This window comes from Gopherus flavomarginatus, chromosome 1 (genome assembly GCF_025201925.1).
Source record: "Gopherus flavomarginatus isolate rGopFla2 chromosome 1, rGopFla2.mat.asm, whole genome shotgun sequence".
NCBI lineage: Eukaryota > Metazoa > Chordata > Testudines > Testudinidae > Gopherus > Gopherus flavomarginatus.
Window position 1 is genome coordinate 149,313,801 of NC_066617.1, and position 16,971 is coordinate 149,330,771.

General features: G+C 47.3%; 1 protein-coding gene across 12 annotated transcripts in view; it reads left to right on the forward strand.

Annotated features, from left to right (window-relative positions):
* Positions 1-6,152, forward strand: part of LOC127046425 (zinc finger protein 420-like) — a 201,142-nt gene extending 194,990 nt beyond the window's left edge. For 11 of the 12 annotated variants that reach the window (XM_050943504.1, XM_050943481.1, XM_050943508.1 and 8 more), the window contains 2 exons: positions 3,001-3,114; positions 3,478-6,152. In XM_050943504.1, the coding sequence (XP_050799461.1) occupies positions 3,001-3,114; positions 3,478-5,447 (2,084 nt within the window). In that variant the 3' untranslated portion in view covers positions 5,448-6,152. The remainder of the gene's footprint in view (positions 1-3,000; positions 3,115-3,477) is intronic. The other variant, XM_050943506.1, reaches the window with a different exon arrangement.
* The last annotated feature ends 10,819 nt before the right edge of the window (positions 6,153-16,971 follow it).

Below are 16,971 nucleotides of genomic sequence, written 5' to 3' on the forward strand. Positions count from 1 at the left end.
GGGGCTGCAAGCGCCTACCACTCTGAGTGGCATGGTAAGGGGGCCAGTCTGCGCACTCCTAAGGACTTCGTGTCTAGCTCTGGTGGGCCATGCGGTTGTGGTAAGGATGCCAGGGCCGTGGGGTTGGATAAGGGGCAGGGAGTCCTGGGGGGACAGTCAGGGGACAGGGAACAGGGGGCTTTGGATAGACATGGGAATCCTGGGTTCTGTCAGGGGTCGGGGTTGTGGATATGGGTTGGGGCAGTTGGGACAGGGAGCAGGAGGGTTGGGTGGGGTCCTGGGGGGCAGTTAGGGTGGGGGGATCTTGGGAGGGGTTGGTCAGGGAACAAGGAGTGGGGGGCTTAGATAGGGGTTGGGGTCCCAGGGAGATCGTGGGAGGGTGGTTGGGGCAGGGGGGTCTCTGGAGGGGGTGATCAGGGGACAAGGAGTGGTGGGGTTGGATGAGTCGGCAGTTCTGAGGGGGGCAGTCAGGGTTCAGGAAGTGGGTGGAGGTCAGATAGGGGGTGGGGTCAGGCTCTTTAGGGAGGCACAGCTTTCCCTACCCGGCCCTCCAAATGATTTTACAAACCCCAATGTGGCCTTCTGGCCAAAAAGTTTGCCCACGCCTGATCTAAATTAACAAGCTGAAATGGATTGAAAGCAAATGTTTCTCTCACCATGTGCTGAGACAGGCTGGCTTTCCTTTCAGCCAGGACTCCCCCTAATGTGCCCCTGCTGCCCAAGTTCAGTTCTTCAGGATTTGCCATGGGCAGAGGGAAAGGGGAGAGAGAAAGAGAGTTTCAAGGGTTTTCCTCACCTCTTTTTATAATTCAGTCCTTTGTACTAGAAACTTCAGTTCCCAACTGAGTCATGGTGACAGGCTGTGTGTTGGAGATATGAGCCTCAAGTGTAATGGAATGTAAACGTCGTCTTAACACCTTCCCCCCGCCACAGAATGGCTATTTGACCAGCTGTTTGCCTTGCTGTCTTTGAGGAACTGGTCTGTGGGTGTTCCCCAAAATTGTAACTTTTTCAGTAATATACAGTAAAATCTCATAACTTTACATACAGTGTTCTACACATTTTAACAGTAGGATAATATTCAGTAGATTGTGTTTTCAAAATGCCAATGCCAAAATAGTTCCATAATTTTCTAGAAGAATAAACATAGGGGTACAGACTAACAGTGTCTGTCTGTGTGTGTTTCCAGCAGATATGTGGGTATTTCAATATGTCATAAGCAGAGTGTTCGGCATCTTCAAGGACCTGGGGAGCTGGTCCTGGGAATTCACTGGTTTACCAAGTGTGACAATGTATGGAATTGTGAGATGTTTTATAGATATATTTTTTATTATTAATACCAATTTGGTAACACTGAAGTGACTCATGCTAGATATGCCATGTTAAGGTGTCAGTGAAAATGTTATGCTTTTCCAAGTATGATAATTCTGTTTCTATGTTTGCATCACCTTTGTATTGTGAGTTATAGATGTGTAGAATATGTCTGTGTTTCCAGACTTGTGCAGTGTTTCTGGGTGAGACATAGTGGCGTCAGCACTGCCTAGGCTGTTTGATGGCCCATCAGCTGTACAAAGAGACCATGGAAAGGATCAAGGGCAGGGGTGGGCAAACTTTTTAGCCTGAGGGCCACATTGGGGTCCCCAAACAGCCTGACCCTGCCCCCTATCTGCCCCCCTCAGAATCCCTGAACCATCCAACCCCCCTGCTCCTTGTCCCCTGACTGCCTCCTCCAGAGACCCGCCCCACCCTAACTGCCCTCACAGGACCCCACCCCCTACCCAACCCCCCTGCTCTCTGTCCCCTGATTGCTGTGACCTATATCCACCCCCTTGCCCAATGACAGACCCCTGGGACTCCCACACCTATGCAAACCCCATCCCTCCACAACCTCTGCCCTGTCCATCCGCCCCATTACCTCTCTGCCCCACGGGATTCCCTTCCCCATATCCAACCCCTCTGCCCCCTTACCATACCACTCAAAGCAGCGTCTGACAACATGGACCCAGACACACTGCCCTGCCCCCCAGAGTGCTGCCCGCTTGGTGGTGTAGCTGTGGGGGAGGGGAGGTGCTAGCCTCCCCCGCGGGAGCTCAGGGACCGGGCAGGATGGTCCTGCAGGCCGGATGTGGCCCGTAGTTTTCCCACCCCTTATCAAGGGAGTAAACCTATTGATTCAGCAAGCCATGCAGGGGTATACCTGTGTACTGAGAACTCCAAGGCTTTTCCATACCATGTGCTGTGAAGCTTGTGTTTGGGACACAGGAAGTAGAAGCCACATGGCAAAAGGAATATAAAAGGCAGCTACATCATCTCCATTTTGTCTTCAATCCCTCTTCCCACCTCTGGAGCAACTTCTCTACAAACTGAAGCCTTGAACAAAGGACTGAATGACCTATCCAAACTGTGGATGTGTTCCAGATGGACTTTCAAGCCAGCAACTCACCAATACTGCTAAGAACCTGATGTATAGATTTCTGAATGCATCTGACTGCTTTCCCATTTAACAACTTTTTTCATGTTGTGTCTTGTCTTTCCATCCTAAAGGATTGTCTGGTAGTGTGGTATTTTGGGTAAGATTCAAACCTATAGTGATCTTTTAATGTGGCTGACCCTATGGGGTCAGAAAAACATTTTGTATGTAAGCAGAGTTTTTAAATAACCTCTCACTGTACTGGACTTAGGTGCTGATTGGGAGTCAGAGAAGTGGAATGCAATAAAGGGGGTTGTGTGATTTCTTTTTTCAGCTTCTCGATAACCAGTGTGAGGGATCAGAAGCACAGTTTGTGACTGGTCGGTGAGTTTAACTTCAGTGTTCACCACCAGTTTTGGGAGCATCTGCTCTCCCTTTTTCAGCCTGCCCTGACCTTGGCATTTTCAGTGAGGATTGCCCCAGGCACAGCAGGTCACACTAAGCACTGAAGTTAAATTAATAGAATGTTTTTTATGACAGTCTTATGAAATCAATCAACTGAACTTCTTTATTTTCTTTCATCTGAGCAGCATTTCCAGTTTCCAAACTTGATGTGATCTCCCAGTTGGAACAGTGGGAAGAGACATGGGTCCCAGACCTCCAGCGTTCAGAGGAAAGAGAGATCCTGAGAGTTCTCTACACAGGTGAGGAAACATTAAACCAACTCAGAATCTGTAAGTGCCTGAAGGAAACATCTGGGACACCCTACAAAGCCCTTGGAAGGTCTCTCAGTTCATTATTGTCCCTAGCAGGGGTCATATCCTCAGGGTAAATATAACTCATGGCTTCCTTTAGACTCTAGCAGACAGCAGGCAATAGCTTCCTCACTTTTCCATGTGAATTTGGATGGGATGTGAATTCTGAATTGATCCCCTCCTCTCTCCTATTTGGGGGAAGAGTTTGAGGGTGTTCAGTTTCTGATTTTTATTTGACCTCTCTCCAGCACTTCTTTTGGTTTTGGTCTTTCCCCTTTCCATCCCTCTTTGAGGTTTCTGTCTCTATCACAGCAGGTGATGCAATGGTGTGTGAGAAAGAGGAGCAGAATTCTCAGCAGGAGAATGTTGAGCAAGTGGATAAACACAGAGCATTATTGCAAAGATTGGAAAGGAATGTGTTCAGGAGTCATGAGCAGAGAAAATCCTGTGAGATTCTGAGAAGACCAGAAAGCGAGCAGGGAAAGCAGCCAGGAGAGAAAGTAGGTAAATGTATTTCCTGTCAGGAAACTCAGAAGAACCTTAAGGAAACTACAACACAACAGGAAATCCAGAGCGGAAGGAGAAAAAGTACATGCACTGAGTGTGGAAAAAACGTATGTGATTACTCCAGCCTTATAACGCATCAGAAAATCCACACAGAGGAGAGGCCCTATGAATGCTGTGAGTGTGGGAAAACCTTCAATCACAGATCGCACCTTATTAGGCATCATAAAATCCATACAAGGGAGAGGCCCTATGAATGCAGTGAGCATGAGAAAAGCTTCACTAGCAGTTCAGGCCTTTCTAAACATCAGAGAATCCACACAGGGAAGAGGCCCTATGAATGCAGTGAATGTGGGAAAATTTTCACTTACAAATCAGGCCTTTTTCTCCATCAGAGAGTCCACACAGGAGAGAGGCCGTATGAATGTAGTGAGTGTGGGAAAACCTTCAATCGCAGTTCGCACCTCATTAGGCATGAGAGAATCCACACAGGGGAGAGGCCCTATGAATGCAGTGAATGTGGAAAATGCTCCACTAGCAGCTCAGACCTTTCTAAACATCAGAGAATCCACACAGGGGAGAGGCCCTATGTATGCAGTGAGTGTGGGAAAAGCTTCACTAGCAGCTCAGGCCTTTCTAAACATCAGAGAATCCACACAAGGGAGAGACCCTATGAATGCAGTGAGTGTGGGAAAGGCTTCACTACTAGCTCAGGCCTTTCTAAACATCAGCGAATACACAAAGGGGAGAGGCCCTATGAATGCAGTGAGTGTGGGAAAAGTTTCACTAGCAGCTCAGGCCTTTATCAGCATCAGAGAATCCACACAGGGGAGAGGCCCTATGAATGCAGTGAGTGTGGGGAAAAATTCAATCGCAGCTCAGTCCTTATTAGGCATCAGAGAATCCACACAGGGGAGAGGCCTTATGAATGCAGTGAGTGTGGGAAAACCTTCAGTCGCAGTTCACACCTTATTAAGCATCATAGAATCCACACAGGGGAGAGGCCCTATGAATGCAGTGAGCATGGGAAAAGCTTCACTAGCAGTTCAGGCCTTTCTAAACATCAGAGACTCCACCCACAGAAGAGGCCCTATGAATGCAGTGAGTGTGGGAAAACCTTCAATCGCAGCTCAAACTTTCTTACCCATCAGAGAATCCACACAGGGAAGAGGCCCTATGAATGCTGTGAGTGTAGAAAATGCTTCACTAGCGGCTCAGGCCTTTATCAGCATCAGAGAATCCACACAGGGGAGAGGCCCTATGAATGCTGTGAGTGTGGGAAAAGCTTCACTACCAGCTCAGGCCTTTCTAAACATCAGAGAATCCACACAGGAGAGAGGCCCTATGAATGCTGTGAGTGTAGAAAATGCTTCACTAACAGCTCAGCCCTTTCTGAACATCAGAGAATCCACACAGGGGAGAGGCCCTATGAATGCAGTGAGTGTGGGGAAAAATTCAATCGCAGCTCAGTGCTTATTAGGCATCAGAGAATCCACACAGGGGAGAGGCCTTATGAATGCAGTGAGTGTGGGAAAACCTTCAGTCGCAGTTCACACCTTATTAGGCATCATAGAATCCACACAGGGGAGAGGCCCTATGAATGCAGTGAGCATGGGAAAAGCTTCACTAGCAGTTCAGGCCTTTCTAAACATCAGAGACTCCACCCACAGAAGAGGCCCTATGAATGCAATGAGTGTGGGAAAACCTTCTGTTGGCACTTAGCCCATGTGAGCCATCAGAGAATCTGCAAGAGAGATGAACACCATAAAAAACTCTAGGACTATCAATTTTTTTTCTTTAATACTTTTCCTGATTCCCACATAGTAACTTTTGAAGCTGTTTGAACTGTTTGCTGCACCGATGAGTGGTCCATTTTCGCCTTTTGCAGTTTGCCCTGTTTTGAGGTGGGCCCCTTTGTCCTTTCTATCAATTCCATTATGCCATGAGTAATTTGAGTGTGCCCTTTCTATCAGGAACCAGGGAGCATCACATTTATACCATTCCTCCTATTTCAAAATTATTGTTAGTCACCAGTGATACAGATTGTATCATTGCCAGTTCTCATATTGCTCTGGGTTGTGCTGAAGAGGAGCTATAATGGGAATTTTTCAAATTATATTTAAATGAAGAGGAGCAGGGGCAGGAAAAAAAGTGTAATTTCAGCCTCTGTGACACTGGAAGGAGATGGGAAGACTCAGAGATTCTCTCCTTCCCCATCACTGCAGAACTGTTACCTTTTGTCTGAGCAATGCAGAGGTTATCTTCATCACATTCCATCCATCCACTTCTTAGAGAGTCACGTGAAGAAGAGTTCTCAGCTGTCTGTGCTTGGAGATGATGCTTTCACTTTTTTAATCCTATACCACAATCACTCTGACTGAAGAGGAAAGTGTCAAAGATCAGGAAGGGGAATTCAAATTGATCCAAAACACAGTATGATTATTTGGCATTAAAATCCCAGGTTCCATCTATTGGTAAAGCCACTTGGGGCAAATTGGCTGTCCCCCCGCCACCATTATGGTGATGCTAGGATACTAAACGTTGTAAATAACATAACTAATTATTGAGACAGTGCTGAATGAAGTATGTTTGAATGAATCAGAGAAGAATGTGATGGGAGAATCTCTTCTCCTGATTCTGAATAATCAGATGTAACCTGCTCTGGAATTTCACTTCACACTTTCATTGTCATGTTTTCTATCGCTCTGTGATGTGGGTTTCTATCTTTCCTGAAGTCTGTTTGGTCACCCAATTGGATATTAGTTCAGTTTGATAGAATGTAGCTCAGATTTATTGGAGAATTTAAGACAAATGACAATTTGCTAAAGTCATCATTTCTCACTTCAGCTTTTCTTTTTCCTCATCCCTGCATAATGACATGGAGAAAGTTCAAGTGCAGTTCTGTCAGCATTCTGCAATTTACTGGACAGGCTAACAAAGAAACAGCAGTGATTTAAAATCTCCACTCGGAAATGGTGAACGACAGCAGAACCCCAACTAACTGAAGGAAGTGCATATGATCACAGTGTAGTTCAATTGTTTAAGTCAATATTGTCTCTGATGATCTGGGGAGAGAATTACATGGTAAGTGATTTTGAGCTAGGCAAAATACCCATGTATTTGGTTCCAAAGCGTTTGTAACCTAGGCCCTACAGAAGATCTCTCCTAGCCAATCCTATGGTATTGGAGATGCAGATGTTGAGGAAATAGAAGTGGGGTTTTTGTTGAATTTATCCTTTACAGGTGCTAAAAATGTATATCAAATCAGTTTTGGAAATCTAATAGCTGCAGAAAAATAGCTATTTTTCAATAGAAACTCCTGCTCTGGTAACTAATGGAGATTGTGATCCAGCCCTGTATCCAGTCCCTTGCCTGGAACCAAATTAAAGAAAAGCTGGGCCGGGCATGTTTTGGGAAGCCATTCCTCACTCACACTGCTGAGATTTTGAGTGGTTTTGTAAAGGATTCCACTTCAGAGAAGTGTAAATTTACCCTAACCAAGGCCAAGGATTTGGAAAGAACTGGGGTGGAAAGAGTCCACACCCAGTTCTTGGTTTCCACCCCAGTAAAGGAAGCTATGGTGATCAATGATCCAAGGAAAATTGTTTGTACAACTCCATTTCCTAGTTCAATGTCGCTGATTACAGTTCCAAAGGATGCCAGGGTTAGACTGAGAACAATCATCCTTCACCATTTGGATCCAAAAAGAGAGTGCTTCATGGGACAGTCCTTCCCCGTGGATCCCAAACTGACTGCCTGATTGTGTAACAAGGACTTACAGGCTGTAGAAATGATGGGAACCAATGAAGCAACAAATGTGTCAGGCTCCAATTTCAGACTTCTGGATGCATGCAAGTTGAGTCCTAATTCTAATGTTTTGTATCTGATGGTGTGGTTACACAATAAAGCTGATGTTGGCACAGCTGCATAATGTAGCTGCGCTGCTGTAGCACTGCTATTACAGATGCTCTAAGCCAATAGGAGCGATTTCTCCTGTCAGACTTTATTAGTCCAGCCCCTGTAAGTGGCAGTGGCTGTGTTGGCAGGGGAAGCTCTCCTGCTGACATAGCACTATCTACACAGGGGGCTAGGGCTGTGTAACTACATTTCTCAGCAGTTTGGATTTTTCACAGCCCTGAGATATATAGCTATATTGATAAATGTCCTTAGTGTAGACCAGATCTTAGTTTTCTCTTGTGTTTTATGCAATTACATCACTTCTCTCCCTCCTCCTACTTTGAATGACTAAAAAGTGTGATGAGGTATTTTCCCTCATGATGCAAACATTCCCACACAGGAGACCCCTTCCACCAACACACACGGCAGAAGATCCTGAGATATATGAACTCTCAGAAATCTTGGGACCTACATTGGGACAAATCACAACTTGAGCCAAGATTCATTTGTTGGTAATGGGGATTAAAGGAAAACTAACATATATGACAAGAATTTGTGATTTTTGAATATATTATTGTTACCAATGAAAATGAAATTATAGGTGAAGTTATTGGTTAAAGAGTAAGAGACTGTGATAATCTGAATTATTTTGGAAAACTGAAAGTTGTCTTGTTTTTTGTTTTGTTAATCACACAGGAAATGATGGCTAATCTTGAAAAGTTAATTTGATTTAATTTACCACCTGTAGTGTAAAAAGTTCTGGTCAAAAACCTCACTCCAAAGGTTGGGGTGGAGGAATGTGTGTGAGAAAGAGTGTATAAGAGAATATTGTCCCAGTATAGATTTTAAATTTTGTGTTTTCAAATACAACTTATTTTGCTTAGTTTCAAAGTCAATTTCTATTAAAAGGAAAACTACTCGAGGAGATAAGTTGTGTAAGTTTTCACCCACTTAGACTGTAAGGGTCACTGTCTTCCCCACTTCTCTAATTTCCAAAGGAAAGGTCTGACATCTGTCATAGGATGTGTCCAGCAGGGAGGAAAGCTGCACTTATCAACCATCAGTATGAAGAAAAAGGCTGAAATCCATTGCCTTTCAGGTCAATAAGCCAGCTAAAGGCTGGTCTATGTTGAAAAGCTGTGTTGGCAGAGCCACATCTCTCAAGGGGTGTGAAAAGCCTCTCCACTGAGAGAAGTAGTTAATGTGACCTGAGCCCCCATGTAAACAGTGTTATGTTGTCAGAAGAATATTTCCAGTGTTTGAAGTGTAGACATAGCCTTAGTCAGATTAATCCCCTCTGGGAAGCGAGTCATGACATCAATTCCAATTATGACCCATCTCCCTGTATGTGAGAAAGTTACTAGTATGGAGGGCTGAGCCAGCTGTCCAATCCCCTGGTTCCTCAACTGTAGCTACAGCTCTTACAGTTGGTCTACACTGCACGTTTATACTGAGGGTACGTCTATGCTACAGGGTAATTTCGAATTAACTTAAACCGGTTTTAGAAAACAGATATTATAAAGTTGATTGCATGCGTCCACACTAGGCACATTAATTCGGCGGTGTGCCTCCATGGTCCGAGGCTTGCATCGATTTCCAGAGCGTTGCACTGTGGGTAGCTTTTCCGTAGCTATCCCATAGTTCCCGCAGTCTCCCCTGCCCCTTGGAATTCTGGGTTGAGATCACAGTGCCTGATGGGGCAAAAATCATTGTAGCGGGTGATTCTGGGTACAGCCTAACCCCTCCCTTCCTGAAAGCAGCAGACAACCATTTTGCGCCTTTTTTCCTGGGTGAACTGAAAGCAAACGCTATAGCACAGCAAGCATGGACCCTGCTCAGATCAATAGCGCAATCGTGGACATTGTAAACACCTCACGCATACTCGTGCAGTCTGGTGAACCATGAACTGCAAAGGCAGGCGAGGAGGAGGCAGCTACGGCAGTGCGGCGACGAGAGTGATGAGGACATGGACACTGAATTCTCCCTAACCACGGGCCCCCATGCTTTGGAGCTCCTGCTGGTAATGGGGGAGGTTCTACCCATTGAGCGCCGATTTTGAGCCCAGGAAACAAGCACAGACTGGTGGGACCGCATAGTTGTGCAGGTGTGGGACGATTCGCAGTGGCTGCAAAACTTTCACATGCATAAGAGCACTTTCTTTGAACTTTGTGACTTGCTTTCCTCTGCCCTGAAACGCCATAATACCAAGATGAGAGCAGCCCTCACAGTGGAGAAGCGAGTGGCAATAGCCCTCCGGAAGCTTGCAATGCCAGACAGCTACCGATCAGTCGGGAATCAATTTGGAGTGGGCAAATCTACTGTGGGGGCTGCTGTGTTGCAAGTAGCCAAAGCAATCATTAAGCTGCTGCTACGAAAGGTTGTGACTCTGGGAAACGTGCAGGTCATAGTGGATGGCTTTGCTGCAATGGGATTCCCTAACTGTGAGGGGGCGATAGATGGAACCCATATCCCTATCTTGGCACCAGAGCACCAGGGCACCCAGTACATAAACCGCAAGGGGTACTTTTCACTGGTGCTGCAAACACTGGTGGATCACAAGGGACGTTTCACCAACATCCACATGGGATGGCCAGGAAGGGTTCATGATGCTCGCGTCTTCAGAAGCACTGTTCTGTTTAAATGGCTGCAGCAAGGGACTTACTTCCCGGACCAGAAAATAACAGTTGGGGATGTTGAAATGCCTGTCGTTATCCTGGGTGACCCAGCCTACCCCTTGATGCCATGGCTCATGAAGCCATACACAGGCAGCCTGGACAGTGGTCAGGAGCTGTTCAACTACAGGCTGAGCAAGTGCAGGATGGTGGTAGAATGTGCATTTGGCCATTTAAAAGCCCGCTGGCGAACGTTACTCACTTGCTCAGACCTCAGCCAAACCAATGTCCCCTTTGTTAGTGCTGTTTGCTGTGTGCTCCACGATCTCTGTGAAAGTAAGGGGGAGACCTTTATGGCGGGGTGGGAGGCTGAGGCAAATCACCTGGCCGCTGATTACGCGCATCCAGACACTGGGGCGATTAGAAGAGCTCACCAGGAAGCGGTGCGCATCAGAGAAGCCTTGAAAACGAGTTTCATCACGGGCCAGGGTACGGTGTGAGTGCGGTGTTTGTTTCCCCTTCATGAATTTCCCCCCCTTTATTGACTTCTCCTGTAAGCAACCCACCCTCCCCCTTTGATTACAGCTTGCTTATGGAAATAAAGTTACTATCGTTTAAAAAGCATGTATTCTTTATTAAAAGTCATTCCCTGTAAGCAACCCACCCTCCTCCTTCATTTAAAAAGCATTTAATTATAAAAAGAGGAAGAGAAATAACAAGGTGTCCCGGGAGTGGTTTGGGAGGAGGATAGGAGGGAAGGAAAAGGCCATTAAGCACATTTCAATGTAATGACAGCCTTTTGGTTGGACTGTCCATGGGGGTGGAGTGGGCTGGTGCACAAAGCCTTCCCCCACGCGTTCTTACACGTCTGGGTGAGGAAGACATGGAACATGGTGAGTACTGAGGGTGGTTAAACATGGGCTGCAGCGGCACTCTATGAGCCTGCTGCTCCTCCTGAAGATCCACCAGACGTCGGAGGATGTCAGTTTGATCACGCAGTAGCTCCAGCGTTGCATCGCGCCGCCGCTGATCTTCCTGCCTACACCTCTCATCTCGAGCGTCTCTCCTATCCTCATGTTCATCCCTCCTGTCCTCACGTTTGTCCCTCCTGTCCTCACGTTCACTGGCCTCTTTCCTGTACTTTGCTACCACGTCCTTCCACTCCCTCAGATGAGCTCTTTCATTGCGGGTTACTTCCATGATTTCTGAGAACATTTCATCTCGTGTCCTCTTCTTCCCTCCCTGCATTTAGCCAAGCAGGGGAAGGAGGGGTGGGGTGATTGGCGCTGAGCTTTTTCGCATTTGGCTAGCTGGGATCTTCCCTGCTACCAGCCACACGGTGAGGGGGAGGGTGGCTAGCAGCGATCTTCCATGATACCAGCCATGCAGTGGGGGGAGAGGTAAAGCGATCATCCCAGAGAATTGGAAGGGGGCGGTTCTGGTGCTGCATGTTAACAGGAAAGAAGCAGCACTCAACGGACTTTGCTTGTTCTTTGGGAAAGGAGGGTGCTGGATATATGAAGGCAGCAGAAGCCGAAAGACAATGGCTTACCATGGCCGCATGCAAGCTGAATTCTGATGCCCAGACCTTCGTCTGTGATCTCTAACACCAAAGCCGCAGGCACTCAATATTAAGATGCAAAATGCGACCTTGTAGTGAGATCACATGTGCTATGTAAGGTGAATAGTGTTGTTCACCGTGAAAGAGTATAACCATTGTTCTTTAAAGTGTATCTTTTTAAATACTTCTTTCCCTTTTTTCCCTCCCTCCTGCAGCTGCAAATTTTTCAAGTCTCCCTCCTCCGTCCTGAAGGCTATCTCAGATAAGGCAGTGGGAAAAAAAGACACGAGACGAAAAGTTCTCGGAAATCATGGAAGTGACCCGCAATGAAAGAGCTCATCTGAATGAGTGGAAGGACGTGGTACCAAAGAACAGGAAAGATGCCAGTGACCGTGAGGACAAGAGGGACCAAGGTGAGGACAGGATGGATGAACATGAGGAGAGGAGAGATGCTCGAGATGAGAGGTGGTGGCAGGAAGATCTGAGATGTCGGGATGAAACTCTGGGGCTGCTGTGTTATCAAACTGACATGCTCCGGCATCTGGTGGAGCTTCAGGAATGGCAGCAGGATCACAGAGTGCCACTGCAGCCCCTGTATAACCATCCTCCCCCCTCACCATGTTCCTTAGCCTCCTCACCCACCAGACGACTCAAAACATGTGGGGGGAGGATCCGTGTACCCGCCCATTCCACTCCAGTGGACAACCCAACCAAAAGGCTGTCATTATTTTGAAATTTTTTTTAGTGGCCTTTCCCTTCCCTCCTATCCTCCTCTCAAACCCCACCCAGGCTACCTTCTCAGGTCTCTTCCTCTTTTTATAATTAATTAATAAAGAATACATGATTTTTAAACAATAGTGATTTTATTTCCTTAGGAAGCAAGCGGCAATCGAAGGGGGAGGGTGGGTGGCTTACAGGGAATGAGTCAATCGGGAGGGAGGGTCATCACAGAGAAACAAACACAACAGTGGCACCATACCCTGGCCTATGATGAAACTGGTTTTCAAAGCTTCTCTGATGCACACCGCTTCCTGGTGTGCTCTTCTAATCGCCCTGGTGTCTGGCTGCGCGTAACCAGCAGCCAGGTGATTTGCCTCAGCCTCCCACCCCGCCATAAAGGTCTCCTCCTTACTCTCACAGAGATTGTGGAGCACACAGCAAGCAGCAATAACAAAGGGGACATTGGTTTGGCTGAGGTCTGAGCGAGTCAGTAATGTGCGCCAGCGTGCCTTTAAATGGCCAAATGCACATTCTACCGCCATTCTGCACTTGCTCAGCCTGTAGTTGAACAACTCCTGACTACTGTCCAGGCTGCCTGTGTGTGGCTTCATGAGCCATGGCATCAAGGGGTAGGCTGAGTCCCCCAGGATAACGACAGGCATTTCAACATCCCCAACTGTTATTTTCTGGTCTGGGAAGTAAGTCCCTTGCTGCAGCTGTTTAAATAGAGTAGTGTTCCTGAAGATGTGAGAGTCATGAACCTTTCCCGGCCATCCCACGTGGATGTTGGTGAAACGTCCCTTGTGATCCACCAATGCTTGCAGCACCATGGAAGAGTACCCCTTGCGGTTTATATACTGGGTGCCCTGGTGCTCCAGTGCCAATATAGGTATATGGGTTCCATCTATCGCCCCACCAGTTAGGGAATTCTATTGCAGCAAAGCCACCCACTATGACCTGCATGTTTCCCAGAGTCACTACCTTTCGTAGCAGCACCTTAATGATTGCTTTGGCTACTTGCATCACAGCAGCCCCCACAGTAGATTTGCCCACTCCAAATTGATTCCCGACTGACCGGTAGCTGTCTGGCATTGCAAGCTTCCAGAGCTCTATCGCCAATCACTTCTCAACTGTGAGGGCTGCTCTCATCTTGATATTATGGCATTTCAGGGCAAGGGAATGTAGGTCACAAAGTTCCATGAAAGAGCCCTTACACATGCGAAAGTTTTGCAGCCACTGGGAATCGTCCCTATGTGGTCCCACCAGTCTGTGCTTGTTTCACGGTCCCAAAATCGGAGTTCCATGGCTAGAACGTGCCCCATTACCAGCAGGATCTCCAAAGCACAGGGGCCCGCGGTTTGAGAGAATTCTGTGTCCATGTCCTCATCACTCTCGTCACCGCGCTGCCATAGCCGCCTCCTCCTCGCCTGATTTTGCAGGTCCTGGTTCAGCATAGACTGCACGAGAATGCGCGAGGTGTTTACAACTTCCATGACTGCTGTCTTGAGCTGAGCAGGGTACATGCTTGCCATGCTATGGCGTCTGCGCAGTTCATCCAGGAAAAAAGGCATGAAACGGTTGTCTGCTACTTGCACGGAGGGAGGGTGAGGCTGTACCCAGAACCACCCTCAACAATGTTTTTTGTCCCATCAAAATACAGCATCTGTAGGGTAAGTGACTGTCTGCAATGTGTGTGTTTGTTTGCGTTTGGGGGTTACTTGTTGTGTGCCGAGCTTGTGTTTGCCAGTCTGTCTGTTTGTTTTGGTTGTTTGAAGGACCGCGTGCTGTAGCTGGCAGTTGGAGGCTGAGGTACGAAGGAAGGTTTGAAAGCTAGAAGCCTCTGGTAATTGGCTGAGCCTTAACCAGTGGGCGGGGCATTCACTCAGACCAGGGCTTTATAAAGCTGTGCAGAAGCGACCAGGGAGCGTTGCAAACAGGGGCTGCTAACAGGGAGTTTCGCAAGGGAGTTGGGAAGGAGAGTAGGAAGGGATCGGGGTCCCTTGTCAGTCCTATCCGTGACCCGTTAGTCCCTTGAAAACCTATAAGCCAAACTACATCCAAAACCTTGCTCTTTAAAGCAGAGCAGAGCGGACAGGGAGCTGCAGACAGGGGAGTTTGAGACGGAGTTTGACAGAGGGAGGCTTATGATGGTTAGGAAGACCCGCAACAACTGTGGCAGCACTGCTTTCTGTCTCCTTCAGCTGCGCCTGTAGCCAGACAGAGCACCAAAGCATGGATGCTTCTACCCATATACTGGTGTGGTTTCGCAAAGACTGTAACTTGCAATTTCCACTTACTGATATCCAGGTGGGTGAGGGGGGGGACATCCAATGTGAAAGGTGCCTACTGGTGGAATCTCTCAGGCAGCAGGTGGGAGAGCTACAGGAGAAGGTGGCGTGGTTGAGGAGCATCCGTGTCCACGAGCAATTCCTGGACAGTGTTCATGAGGAGACAGCTGAGGTAGCTGTCCCAGTTCACAGAACTGCTGACACACCACTGCTGGAGGAGGAGATGGCTCAGGGTGGGCACTGGCAGCTGGTTACTTCTGGCAGCGGGCAGTACTCTACCCCTGCTGCGAACCCTCCTGCTGTGGTAATAGGTAACCATTATGCTCTTCTTGATACAGGAGAGAAGGAATCACCCCCTACAGTAAAGAAGGAGAAGCCTTGTACCCTTAAGGCTGGGAGGTCTGCTTCCACCACTGAAAATAGGAAACATAGGGTAGTGGTGGTCGGAGACTCTCTGCTGGGGGGGACGGAGGCGTCCATCTGTCGCCCTGACATTTTGTCTCGGGAGTATGCTGCCTGCTGGGGGCCCATATCCAAAATGTTACAGAGGCATTGTCAAGGATTATCCGGCCTTCTGACTACTACCCCATGCTACTCATCCATGTGGGCACAAATGATACTGCGAGGTGTGACACTGAGCAGATCAAGAGTGACTACAGGGCTCTGGGAGTACAGGTGAAGGAGTTTGGAGCACAGGTGGTATTCTCTTCTATTCTTCCTGTCAAAGGTGGGGGCCCGGGCAGAGACAGATGCATCATGGAGGTGAATGCCTGGCTGCGAAGATGGTGTCGCCAGGAGGGCTTTGGCTTCCTCGACCACGGGATGCTATTCGAGGAAGGACTGCTAGGTAGAGATGGCATTCACCTTTCGAGGAGGGGAAAGACTCTATTTGCACACAGACTGGCTAACCTAGTGAGGAGGGCTTTAAACTAGGTTCGACAGGGACAGGTGAGCAAAGCCCACAGGTAAGTGGGGAACATGAAGACCTGGGAGATGAGTTGGAAACAAGAGGGAGCATGGGCTATAATGGCAGAGAGAAAGGAGGGTCAGGGCAAAACTGGGAGGCAAGATCAAACCAGTATCTTAGGTGCCTATATACAAATGCGAGAAGTATGGGTAATAAGCAGGAAGAACTGGAAGTGCTAATAAATAAGTACAACTATGACATTGTTGGCATCACTGAAACTTGGTGGGATAATACACATGATTGGAATGTTGGTGTGGATGGGTATAGTTTGCTCAGGAACGATAGACGGGGAAAAGGGAGGAGGTGTTGCCTTATATATTAAAAATGTACACACTTGGACTGAGGTGGTGATGGACATAGGAGACAGAAGTGTTGAGAGTCTCTGGGTTAGGATAAAAAGGGTAAAAAACAAGGGTGATGTCATGCTAGGAGTCTACTACAGGCCACCTAATCAGGTGGAAGAGGTGGATGAGGCTTTTTTCAAACAACTAACAAAATCATCCAAAGCCCAAGATTTGGTGGTGATAGGGGACTTCAACTATCCAGATATATGTTGGGAAAATAACACCGCGGGGCACAGACTATTCAATAAGTTCCTGGACTGCATTGCAGACAACTTTTTATTTCAGAAGGTTGAGAAAGCTACTAGGGGGGAAGCTATTCTAGACTTGATTTTAACAAATAGGGAGGAACTTGTTGAGAATTTGAAAGTAGAAGTAAGCTTGGGTGAAAGTGACCATGAAATCATAGAGTTTGCAATTCTAAGGAAGGGTAGAAGGGAGTACAGCAAAATAGAGACAATGGATTTCAGGAAGGCGGATTTTGGTAAGCTCATAGAGCTGATAGGTAAGGTCCCATGGGAATCAAGACTGAGGGGAAAAACAACTGAGGAGAGTTGGTAGTTTTTCAAAGGGATGCTATTAAGGGCCAAAAAGCAACCTATTCTGATGGGTAGGAAAGATAGAAAATGTGGCAAAAGACCACCTTGGCTTAACCACGAGATCTTGCATGACCTACAAAATAAAAAGGAGTCATATAAAAAATGGAAACTAGGTCAGATTACAAAGGATGAATATAGGCAAACAACACAGGAATGCAGGGGCAAGATTAGAAAGGCAAAGGCACAAAATGACCTCAAGCTAGCTATGGGAATAAAGGGAAACAAGAAGACTTTTTATCAATACATTAGAAGCAAGAGGAAGACCAAGGACAGGGTAGGCCCACTGCTCAGTGAGGAGGGAGAAACAGTAACAGGAA